General features: G+C 36.9%; 1 protein-coding gene across 9 annotated transcripts in view; it reads left to right on the top strand.

Moving 5' to 3' along the window:
* Nucleotides 1-13265, top strand: part of BLTP1 (bridge-like lipid transfer protein family member 1) — a 214936-nt gene that overhangs the window by 73814 nt on the left and 127857 nt on the right. For 8 of the 9 annotated variants that reach the window (XM_053901273.1, XM_053901274.1, XM_053901275.1 and 5 more), the window contains 2 exons: nucleotides 6797-6976; nucleotides 9174-9302. In XM_053901273.1, the coding sequence (XP_053757248.1) occupies nucleotides 6797-6976; nucleotides 9174-9302 (309 nt within the window). The remainder of the gene's footprint in view (nucleotides 1-6796; nucleotides 6977-9173; nucleotides 9303-13265) is intronic. The other variant, XM_053901272.1, reaches the window with a different exon arrangement.

The raw sequence follows: 13265 nt of genomic DNA, 5'->3' as shown, positions 1-13265 counted from the left end.
TTTATTTTTAAATAATAGGCATACCTCATTTTATTGCATGTTGCTTTATTGCACCTTGCAAATATTGCATTTTTTACAAATTGAGGTTTGTGGCAACTCTGCATCAGGCCAGTCTGTCAGGGCTATTTTTCCAGCAGCATTTGCTCACTTCATGTCTCTGTGTCACATTTTGGTAATTTTCACAATATTTGCAACTTTTTCATTATTGTATTTGTTATGGTGACTTGTGACCACTGATCTGTGATGTTACTTTTGTAATTGTTTCGGGGTGCCACACACTGCCCATATAAGATGGCAAACTTAATTGATAAATGTTGTGTGTATTCACCAACCAGCTGTTTTCCTGTCACTCCCCCTCTTCCTGGGCCTCCCTGTTCTCTAAAACACAAAGGTATTGAAATTAGGCCAATTAATAACCCTGCAGTGGCCTCTGAGTGTTAAGTGAAAGGAAGAGCTGTATGTCTGCCACTTTAAATCAGAAGTTAGAAATGATTCAGCTTAGTGAGGAAGTCATGTAGAAACCCAAGGTAGACTGAAAGCTAGGCCTCCTGCACCAGTTAGCCAAGTTGTGATGCAAAGGAAAAATTCTTCAAGGAAATTAGAAGTGCTGTTCCAATGAACACACTGATGATAAGAAAAAAAAACAAAAACAGCTTATTATTATTATTTTTAATGTTTATTTATTTTTTGAGACAGAGAATGCGAGTGGGTTGGGGCAGAGGGAGAGGGAGGCACAGAATCTGAAGCAGGCTCCAGGCTCTGAGCTGTCAGCACAGAGCCTGACATGGGATGCGGGGCTCGAACTCACAAGCTGTGAGATCATGACCTGAGCCAAAGTCGGATGCTCAACCGACTGAGCCACCCAGGCACCCCCACAACAGCTTATTTTTGATACAGAGAACGTTTCAGTGGTTTGGATAGGAGATTAAATCAGCCACAATATCTCCTTAAGCCAAAACCTAATCCAGAGCAAGGCCCTCACGCTCTTCAATTCTGTGAAGTCTGAGAGAGAGGAGGAAGTTGCAGAAGAAAAGTTTGAAGCTAACAGAGGTTGGTTCATGAGGTTTAAGAAAAGAAGCCATCTCCATAACATAAAAGTGCAAGGTGAAGCAGCAGGTGCTGATGTAGAAGCTATAGCAAGTTATGCAGAAGATCTAGCTAAGATAAGTAATGAAGATGGCTACGCTAAAGAACAGATTTTCAAAGTAGATCAAACAGCCTTCTATTGAAAGAAGATGACATCTAGGACTTTCATAACTGGAGAGGAGAAGTCAATGCCTGGCTTCAAAACTTAAAAGGACAGGCTGATATTCTACTTAAGGGCCATTTACAACTGGTAACTTTAAGTTGAAGCCAATGCTCATTTACCATTTTGAAAATTCTAGGGCCCTTAAGAATTATGCTAAATCTACTTTGCCTGTGCTCTATCAGTGGCACAACAAAGTCCGGATGACAGTGCATCTGGTTACAACATGGTTTACTGAATATTTTAAGCTCACTATTGAGACCTACTGCTAAGAAAAAGAGGGTTCTTTCAAAATGTGGGGGCTCATTGACAATGCACCTGGTCACCCAAGAGCTCTAATGGATATGTACAGTGAATTTCATATTTCCATGCCTATTAACACAATATTCAAATTTGCAGCCCTTGGATCAAAGAGTCTTTTTGACTTTCAAGTCATATTATTTAAGAAATACATGTTGTAAGACTATAATAGCTGCCATAGGTAGTGATTCCTCTGGTGGATCTGGGCAAATTGAAAACCTTTTGAAAAGGATTCACCGTTCTAGATACCATGAAGAATATTCATGATTGACAGGAAAAGGTTGAAATATCAACATGAAGAGGAGTTTGGAAGAGTTGCTTCCAACTCATTGATGACTTGAGGGGTTTAAGATTTCACTGGAGGAAATAACTGCAGATGTAATGGAAATAGCAAGAGAACTGGAATTAAAAATGGAGCCTGAAGATGGGACTGAATTGCTGCAATCTCATGATCAAACTTTAATGGATGAGTTGCTTCTTAGGGATGAGCAAAGAGTGGATTCTTGAGAAGGAATCTATTTCTGGTGAAGATGCTGTGAAGAGTTTTGAAGTGACAACAAGGATTTAGATTATTACATAAACTGAGTTGATAAAGAAGCAGCAGGGTTTGAGAGGATTGACTCCAAACTTGTAAGAAGTTCTTCTGTGGGTAAAATGCTGTTAAACAGAATGGCATGCTACAGAGAAATTATTTGTAAAAGAAAGAGTCAGTGCAGCAATTTATAGTTTCGTATTTTAAGAAATTGCCATAGCCACCCCAACCTTCATCAGCCACCATCCTGATCAGTTATTAGCCATCAACTCGGAGGCCAGGCTCTGCACCAGCAAAAAGATTATGACTTGCTGAAAGCTCAGATGATGGTTAGCAGTTTTTAGTAAAAGTATTTTTTAATTAAGATATCTTTGTGTATAGTTTGTTTTTAGACATAATGCTGTTGCACCCTTAATAGACTATAGTTTGGTAGACACAATTTTTATGTGCACTGAGAATCAAAAAAAATTTTATCTGACTTGAGCTATATTGTCATAATTGCTTTATAGTGGCAGACTAGAACTGAACCTGAAATATCTCTGAGGTATGCCTATAATTATAGATTCATAAGGAGTTGCAAAGATAGTACAGAGAGGTCCTATGTACCCTTCACCCAAATTCTCCCATGTAGATCTTTTACATAATAAGTGTAATATTATAACCAGGATTGATACTGGTACAATGTGTGTGCATAGTTCTTGCCACTTTATCACATGTGTAGTTTCATGTAACTGCCATTGAAATTAAGATACAGAACTATTCTGTCATCACAAAGATCTCACTTGCGTAACACTAGTATTTTAACTTACTATAGAAACCTTAAAAATCACTCTCAGAACACTTGGGTAGCTCAGTCAGGTAAGCATTGGACTCTTGATTTCCGCTGGGGTCATGATCTCATGGTTCACGAGATCAAGCCCCACATAGAGCTCTGCACTGATAGTGTAGAGCCTGCTTGGGATTCGCTCTCTCTCCCTCTCTTTCTGCCCCTACCCCCTGCTCATGCTGTCTGACTGCCTGTCTGTCACTCTCTCTCAAAATAAATAGATAAACCTAAAAAAATAACTCTTACCCTCCTGTCTTAGTAGGTCATTAGAATTGGTTGTTTTTTTATTCTGGGAGGTGAGTATGTGGAGAAGAAGCCCCTCTTTTTTAATCTATTGAGGAAATTAATAAAAATAAAAGGGAAATAAGTCTTCTTATGTCTGAGTTCTGGGAATCTTAGGTGAGTATCTCTGTTTTCTTAGGCGTACTTGCTAACACCTCAACTTTTATTTTTTTATTTTTTAAAGTTTACTTATTTTGAGAGAGAGAGAGAGAGCATGAGCATGGGAGGGGAGAGAGAGAGAGAATCCTAAGTAGGGTCCATGCTGTCAACGTGGAGCCCGATGCAGGGCTGAATCCCACAAACCATGAGGTCATGACCGGAGCCGAAATTAGGAGTCGGGCACTTAATGGACTGAGTCACCCAGGTGCCCTCAACTTTTATTTTAATTACTGCATTCTCAAAAGACTTTACTATATATAAAAAGAACATTTTATCGAGTTCATGAGAGTTCACATTAATCCTAATTATAATTGTAATTATTAGTTATTGGCAAACGTACAGAGACTGGAGTATAATGTATGATTTATTTGGTGATTAGAAAAGAAGTCCGTCGATCAGAGATATCAAGGTGCTAGTAGATGTACTGGTGGTATTTTGTTTCCTACGTGGTTAGCACTTTATAATTTACCCTGAAAGCAAGGGTACTTTCTATGTATTCTCTTAGAATTTACTTATCTACCTAACTTGCTTACATTTTATATATCTGGCATGACTATTCCTAAGAATTCTTTTGTGGTACAGGTGAGTTACCCAGGATTTAGCTGCTTATTCTCAATAGCATTAGTCTTGTTTTTTGGGTTTTTTTTTTTTTTTTTTTTTTTTTTGAGAGAGAGAGAGAGGGAGAGAGGGAGAGCAAGAATCCCACAAGGTGCAGATAGAGAGGGGGAGAGAGAGTGCAGAGCCCGGAGTGTGGCTTGAGCTCACCCAAAGCTGGGCTCGAGTTCATCTGAAGTGGGACTCAAGCTCACACAATGCAGAGCTTGAACTCACTAACCATGAGATTATGACTGGAACCAAAGTCAGATGCTTAACCAACTGAGGCACCCAGACATCCCCTGATAGCATTAGTCTCAAGGCAGGGCCTCAAGGTTAAGGATCTGAGATGATGGATAGATTATTGTGTCCGACTTATGGAACCATCCCTTTTAACTTATGAGCATTTTATGATGTATATTAGTTTCCTAGGGCTGCCACAGCAAAGTACCTCACAGTGGGTGGCTTAAAACATGAGATATTTGTTCTTTTATAGTTTTGGGGCTTAGAATTGTGAAATCAAGGTACTGGCAGGGCCATGTTTTCTCTGAAGGATGTGGGAAAGGATCTCCTTGTCTCTGCTAAGCTTTTGGTGGTTGCTAGCAATCCTTGGCATTCCTTGCCTTGTAGACTCATTGCTCAACTCTGTGTCTTTGTCTTCTCATAGCATTGTCTCCATGTGTGTGTCTGTGTCCCAATTTTCCTCTTACAAGGATATCAGTCATTGGTTTAAGGCCCACCCTAATTTGATGTAACCTTATTTTGATTACATCTGCTAAAACCCTGTTTTCAAATACAGAAAGGTCATAATCACAGGAGCCTCAACTTAGGACTTAAATGTGTCTTTTTAGGGGACACAATTCAACTCACAATATGATGCAACACACATAAAATCTAGAATATACTCTTTGTTGGTATACTAGGTAGGCTCTATCTATCTTTAGGACAAGCCAAGATCCATATGTATTCTTGAGCTCAAAAAATATTGATCAGAAGTATCTTACGCTGAGAATTATCAAATGTTAGTGCCAGAAGTGATCTTTATTGACCATCTTCTCTAACTTCCTCAGATAAAATAGAAGGGAACTGATGCCTGAGAAACATAGGTGATTTTATATACTGTCACACAGCTTGGATGAAAATAAAACTAAAAATATTTTGAAAGAGCTGCTAGAGCTATTATAGTCATAATTTGAAATTTTCTTTTAAGAATTCCTTATGAATTTGATTTAGCTCATATCCTCTTTGTTTTTTTAAGAATACATTTCCTAAAATGTGTTGAAATAAGGAACACTATGCCTTGTGCTGATGGCCTGCATACACCTACCAAAAAGATTACTGTTGTAAAATTAGCTTGGGAATTATCTGTGAGCTGTCTTAATATATATTAGTATACTGAATTCTCTGAAAAGACTTGCTGTGATATATAGTCACTTAGTGGTATCTACCTTTTGTGGTCACTGTTAGGTGCAGTGGGATAAGTGGTAAACAAGACAGAAATGGTCTTTACCCTAATAAACCTGGTGAAGAAGAGAAATATTGAGGAAATTAATATAATAAATAGTGGTCTTGAGACAAGAACATGATAAGATTGGCCTTCTTAGATTTCTGTGGTGGTTTTTGTAGAATATGTAGGAGACAGATGTAAAAGTGAATGCTGGGACGCTTTGCAAAACCCTAGCAAGAGGTCATATTATTTGGACCATGTTGATAGCAGTGAAGATGGAAGAAAATCAATGCATTTCTGAGAGATTGGGAGTATAGTTTATAGACATTGGTGACTGATGGGTAGGGCATGGCCGAACGTGTTTTGATTCTCTATTACTAATAATATTTTGTGAGCTAGTGTTCTATGGAATACCCTATTTTAGGACATATCTTTTAGCTTTCTGAATAAATCCCAGAACTTTTCTCTTTGAAATATTTGCTGCTTTTTAGTAGTAAGTATATAATTTCCATAAGGTAAATCTATCCTTTTTATATTTATATATAGTTCTCAAAATCTATATGAAAGATAGCTTTCTTCCCTAGTTCTTCATTTCTTGGTCTTATTTATTGGTCTGTTCTTTTCTGTTTTTTTCTTTTTTCTTTTTTTTTTTTTAACGTTTATTTATTTTTGAGACAGAGAGAGACAGAGCATGAAAGGGGGAGGGTCACAGAGAGAGGGAGACACAGGATCTGAAGCAGGCTCCAGGCTCTGAGCTGTCAGCACAGAGCCCGACGCGGGGCTCGAACCCACGGACCGTGAGATCATGACCTGAGCCGAAGTCGGACGCCCAACCGACCGAGCCATCCAGGCGCCCCTGTTTTTTACTTTTTAATATTTTTACAATTTATTTTTATTTACTTTTTGTAGAGAGAGAGTACAAGTGGGAGAGGGGCAGAGGGAGAGGGAGAATCTCAAGTAGGCTCCACACCTGGTGCGGAGCCCAACATAGGGCTTGATACCACGATGCTGGGATTATGACCTGAGCCAAAATCAAGAGTTGCATGCTCAACTGACTGAGCCACCCAGGCGCCTCTCTTTTTAATACGTATTTTAATCTTATTATTCCAGCCTTCCCACTAAAGACTGGTCTCTTATATGCCCCGTCCGTCAGAGTACTAGTTCCTTTTTATTCATTGAGGCAGTTATCAGAGAGGTCTCATTCTTTTTAGGACTTTGCTATCTTGCTTTGCTGTTGGACAGTATGGATACTGTCACTAAAGGAGCTTAAATGAGACTCCTTATGGATCCTTAAGTCATATTTTCCGGATAGCATGATTTTACTTAGACTCTGGAGAAAAAAAAAAAAAAAAACTAGAAATTACAATGCTGATTTTCTTGTACTTCTTACGGTCTTACTATTGTTTTCAGCAGCGACCCTCTGTGGATGAAGTACTCCGGGAAGGTCACATCAATTTGTCGGGTCTCCAGCTGAGAGCACATGCTATGTTCTCAGCAGAAGGTCTTCCTTTGGGAAGTGATTCTTTAGAATACGCATGGTTAATTGATGTGCAGGCTGGAAGCCTTACAGCTAAGGTCACAGCACCACAGGTATGATGCTCTGACTACTTTTCTTCCTTTGCTCACCCACTTCACCAAGAGTAAGTTGTATACCTGTTTAAACGTTCATTGCATTTTCACTATTGGCATTCTGATGGCCAGACAACTCATTGCCTTTTGGATTGGAGTCATTCTTGCCATTCAGAATTGTCTTAGCAATGGATGAGTCAGAGACAAGTTTTACTTTTTGAGTCACATAATATTGACGGGTGTAATGTTTTATAGTTCTTCATAATGCTTTCAAGATCGAGACTTTGGGAAAATCTCAGTATGAGGACTGTTCTGGAAATTTTATGTATTCTTAAAATTACATTAGTTTGCTCACTGTTAAAATTTTCTTTTCCCAGTATATGGAATACTTTTTTAAGAATTTTTCTTTCTTGTTTATTTCTTAAGTAGGATTTGAAAATATTATTTATGGTGTTAAGGATTAGGTAGCTTGGTTTTTTTACTTGTCATATCTCAAAGCAAGATAACGTCATTTGTATCTGCTATTAATGACATGGATATTGATTTAAAAAAAATAAAAACAAATTTACTAGTTAGTAAACCGATCTAGAGTGTAGGTTGTGATCCTTCTGGATAAAATCCCCCTCCTCTTCATTGTTCGCCTTATTCTTTATGACTCAGAGGTCATAAGGATTATTTAGTTCTAGAAATGGACCACTGAAATTTAGCCAAATAACCATGTTACTGTAACATTTCACCTGTTGAGCCACATATTTTTTTAAATGATTTTTTTAAATGTTTATTTATTTTGAGAGAGAGAGCACACACAGGGGAGGGGCAGAGAGAGAGTGAGGGAGAGGGAGAATCCCAAGCAGGCTCCGTGTTTCCAGCACAGAGCCCAATGAGGGGCTTGAACTCATGAAACGTGAGATCATGACTTGAGCCAAAATCAAAAGTCATATGCTTAGCCAACCGAGCCACCCAGGCGCCCATGAGCCACATATTTATAATATGCATACTTTTTGTGGCATTTCAAAAGTTTGGAATGTGGTCTTGAATGTGTTAAATGTACATACTCAATTTTAATAAAAGTTACAGAATGTGTATGAATCATTTAGAGGTAGGTAGTAGCAACAAGAAGGTGGATGAAGACTCTAGGTGCCTTGTATATTTGTAACCAGTTTTTGTAAGACAGCACAAATTAAGATTCTAGAAATAAGAAAATGGAATTGAAAAGGGATATTTTATATAAAAGTGGATAAAGAAAATATATAACAGAATATATAAAAGCGGATGAAAAGAAATATTCAGTCCTGACTGCCATGACGACTGTCTTCCTTTATTATTGTCTGCTATCTCTTTTCTCTAATGTACAAGTAAAACTGAAACATGTAAAAAATAGCTTGTTCTTTAACAAACATGGAATAAAACCATGCTTATCCTGCTAAACTGGGCACAATTCCTTTAATCTAACAATTGTTAAAATCTCATGTTTAATAAGTTGTTCTTATTACAACACAAAACATTTCTCTTCTGCATTAGAATTTTGGCATCACTATTTCAGTGAGTGTTTCATGAATCCATAGGTGCTTTTAATGTTTATTCCATCCTTTGTATATTTTAAAAGTAAAATTCATGTTTTCCAGTAGTAGAAATTCGTACTTTTTTTAATGGAATAATATCTGTCTATCCATGTTTCAGTGTGTTTATTATTAACACCTTTAAATCAATTATAAAATGAAGGTAGTTTTGTAAACTGAAGATTTGATGAAGAATTGATATATTCTTCAGTTTCTATTTACATAAACAAAAGTGCCTTAATCTTCAAAATACCTGATTTTACGAAATTGTAGCTCCCTATGATAGTTAGATTCAAATTTCAGATCAAAGCTTTATTATTAGATAGAAATTTTAGGTGTTTTTCTGTGCAGAGGATACTAGTTAGTCATTTAAGAAGGAAGATATAACCTCGAAGAAAAGTACATACTTTGTGAGTTGTTCAAGTTGAATTTTTCATTCTCACGCATTCTGTCATTCACAAATGAAAAGTCACATAAACTTACAAATGATGTCAAGGTAGAAAAATCATGATTCTGGCTAATAAATAGATTATGTAGCAGCAAGTATAAAATAGCATTTAGGTTCTTTCAAGCTGGATTATTCTTGATAAGCTTTAGAACTGTGAACATTTGTTTAGATTGCTAACACTGCTGTCAACCTGTCACTGCTTATTTTGTAGCTGGCTTGTCTCTTGGAGTGGGGACAGACATTTGTTTTTCATGTGGTATGTCGGGAGTATGAGCTGGAAAGACCCAAATCAGTAATAATATGTCAACATGGAATTGACCGTCGGTTCTGTGAATCCAAGGTATGTTAACAAATATGTTAGCAGTATTGTAAACATTTATGGATTTTTTTAAATGAAAGATTGATGTATCAGCTTTAAATCAAATGCACATGGCCATAAAGTAAACATATAGTTCAGTTTTCTCAATTAATGAAATTATTTTTCAGATTTGTAGCCAGTTGTTATTTAGTTGTAAGCATCTAACATATGAGGTAATTATTAAAACAAATTCACAAATAAATGGTGATATAAAAATTATATCTAACCTCTTAAATTTTTACGATAAACTCTTGTTTTCTTGCATTATTACACTCTTTCAGTTATGGCCATATATTTATGTAGAAGATTAAGAAACTGAAGCAAGAGGAAGGTTAAATTCCTTACATGACCTTGTTTATATGACTCTTAATATACCTGTTATACCTGTTCCTCTATAAGGTGGCTAGCAATGCTGGCATTTGCCAAGAAAACATGGCAGTTTCAAAAAAAAAAAAAAATTTACCCTAATCTTATAACAGAGCTAACTATCGTTAACAGTTTGGTTTTTGTTTCTAGTTTCTTCTGTGTATTTTTTTCCTTTTTTTTCTTTTGTTATACACACTGTTTGCCATTACATTAGTGTGAATTGAAAACAATTCATCCTGCTTTTATTCATCCTCCAAAAAATCTATAACCTATGCTTACTCCCAACAATAAAGGAAACCATTGTAACTGGCGATAAAATTATTTTTTTCTTGCTGTAAAACACATTGCCAGGATTCAGGGAATCCTCAGTTATGTGTCAACAAATTAGTACCTTATGGATAATTCACACATCTTGCAGGCTTCTCCTCCTCCCTTTTTTTTTTTTTTTTTTTTTTTTTTTTTAAAGACTCAGAGCTTTTATGCTGCATTAAAATCTTTAAGAATCAACTTTAATGAGGCATAATTTACATACAATAAATTAACCCTTTTTAAGTTGTACAGTTGGAGTTTTGATACATATTTTATCTATAAGGGTATAACCATTACCATCAGTGAAGACCTAGAACATTTGTATCACCTTAGAAAATTACTTTGGGTCCCTTTGCCATCAGCTATTCATTATTCCATGCAACCATTGGTGTGCTTTCTGTCATTTCAGATCAGGTATTTTTAGGTCTGTTTTGTGTGGAGGGAACATACACACCTTTTATTGCATTTCATGAATACGATGGGGTTTTTTGTTTTGTTTTGTTTTGTTTTTACACATTGAAGGTTTGTGACAATCCTGGGTCAGGCACATCTATCAATGCCATTTTTCCAGCAGCATTTGCTTACTTTGTGTCTCTGTTTCACATTTTTTTTTTCTTTTTAATGTTACAAATTTTATTTTGCAGTGTATTTTTTTTTAATTTTTAAATTTATGTCCAAGTTAGTTAGCATATAGTGCAATAATGATTTCAGGAGTAGAATCCAGTGATTTATTCCCTATGTATAACATCCAGTGCTTCTCCCAACAAGTATCTTCCTTAAATTTTTTTTTTTTAATGTTTATTTATTTTTGAGACAGAGAGAGACAGAGCATGTATGGGGGAGGGTCAGAGAGAGGGAGACACAGAATCTGAAATGGGCTCCAGGCTCTGAGCTGTCAGCACAGAGCCCGACGCAGGGCTCGAACTCACGGACCGTGAGACCATGACCTGAGCCGTAGTCAGCCGCTTAACCGACAGAGCGACCCAGGCACCCCACAAGTATCTTCCTTAATGCCCCTTACCCATTTAGCCAATCACCCCACCCACAACCCCTCCAGCAACCCTCAGTTCTCTGTATTTAAGTCTCTTATGTTTTGTCCTTGTCCTTGTCCCTGATTTTATGTTATTTTTGCTTTCCTTCCCTTATGTTCATCTGTTCTGTATCTTAAATTCCACATATGAGTGAAATCCTGTGATACTTGTCTTTCTCTGACTTAACTTATTTCACTTAGCATAATACCCTCTAGTTCCATCCATGTTGTTGCAAATGGCAAGATTTCATTCTTTTTGATTGCCAAGTAATATTCCAGTGTGTGTATGTGTGTATGTATATATATATATGTATATATATATATGTATATATATATATATATATATATATACACCACATCTTCTTTATTCATTCATCTGTCAATGGACATTTGGGCTCTTTCCATACTTTCCATACTTTGGCTATTGTTGATAGTGCTGCTATAAGCATTGCATGTGCCCCTTTGAAACAGCACACCTGTATCCCTTGGATAAATACCTAGTACTGCAGTTGCTGGGTCATAGAACATAGAACATAGTTCTGTGTTTAATTCTTTGAGGAACCTCCATACTGTTTTCCAGAGTAGCTGCACCAGTTTGCATTCCCACCAGCAGTACAAAAGAGATCCTCTCTCTGCATCCTCGCCAACATCTGTTGTTGCCTGCGTTGTTAATGTTAGCCATTCTGACAGGTGTAAGGTGGTATCTCATTGTGGTTTTGCTTTGTATTTCCCTGACGATGAGTGATGTTGAACATTTTTTCATGTGTCGGTTGGCCATCTGGATGTCTTCTTTGGAGAAGTGTTTATTCATGTCTTTTGCCCATTTCTTCACTGGGTTGTTTTTTGGGTGTTGAGTTTGATAAGTTCTTTATAGATTTTGGATACTAACCCTTTATCTGATATGTCGTTTGCAAATGTCTTCTCCCATTCTGTCGGTTGCCTTTTAGTTTTTCTGATTGTTTCCTTCGCTGTGCAGAAGCTTTTTATCTTGTTGAGGTCCCAGTAGTTCATTTTTGCTTTTTTTTCCCTTGGCTCCAGAGACATATTAAGAAGTTGCTTCAGCCAAGGTCAGAGAGGTTTTTGCCTGCTTTCTCCTCTAGTATTTTGATGGCTTCCTGTCTTACATTTAGGTCTTTCATCCATTTTGAGTTTATTTTTGTGTATGGTGTAAGAAAGTGGTCCAGGTTCATTTTTCTGCATGTCACTGTCCAATTTTCCAAACACCATTTGCTGGAGAGATTGTCTTTATTCCATTGGATATTCTTTCCTGCATTGTCAAAGATTAGTTGGCCATACGTTTGTGGGTCCACTTCTGGGTTCTCTGTTCTGTTCCATTGATCTGAGTGTCTATTCTTGTGACAGTACCATACTGTCTTGATGATTACAGCTTTGCAGTGCATCTTGAAATCCAGGATTGTGATGCCTCCAGCTTTGGTTATCTTTTTCAGGATTGCTTTGGCTATTCGGGGTCTTTTCTGGTTCCATACAAATTTTAGGATTGTTTGTTCTAGCTCTGTGAAGAATGCTGGTGTTATTTTGGTAGGTATTGCATTGAATGTGTAGATTGCTTTGGGTAGTATTGACATTTCCACAATATTTGTTCTTCCAATCCATGAGCATGGAATATTTTTCCATTTTGTTTTTTGTGTCTTCTTCAATTTCTTTCATAAGCTTTCTATAGTTTTCAGTGTTATAGGTTTCTTACCTCTTTTGTTAGGTTTATTCCTAGGTATTTTATGGTTTTTGGTGCAATTGTAAATGGGATCGATTCTTTGATTTCTCTCCTGTTGCTTCATTATTGGTGTATAGAAATGCAACCAGTTTCTGTGCATTGTTTTATATCCTGTGACTTTGCTGAATTCACGGATCAGTTCTAGCAGCTTTTTGGTGGAAACTTTTGGGTTTCCCATATAGAGTATCATGTCCTCTATGAAGAGTGAAAGTTTGACTTCCTCTTTGCCTATTTGGATGCCTTTTAATTTCTTCCTTTGTGTTGTCTGATTGCTGAAGCTAGGACTTCCAATACTATGTTGAATTACAGTAGTGAGAGTGGACATCTCTGTGATGTTCCTGACCTTAGGGGGAAAGCTCTCAGTGTTTCCCCATTGAGGATCATATTAGTGTTGGGTCTTTCATATATGGCTTTTATGATTTTGAGGTATGACCTTTTTATCCATACTTTCTTGAGGGTTTTTATCAAGAAAGGATGCTGTATTTTGTCAAATGCTTTCTCTGCATCT

The sequence above is a fragment of the Panthera pardus genome, unplaced genomic scaffold, assembly GCF_024362965.1.
Source record: "Panthera pardus isolate Hobbes unplaced genomic scaffold, ASM2436296v1 HiC_scaffold_13, whole genome shotgun sequence".
Classification (NCBI taxonomy): Eukaryota; Metazoa; Chordata; class Mammalia; order Carnivora; family Felidae; genus Panthera; species Panthera pardus.
This window is presented reverse-complemented; position numbering and strand designations above follow the sequence as displayed.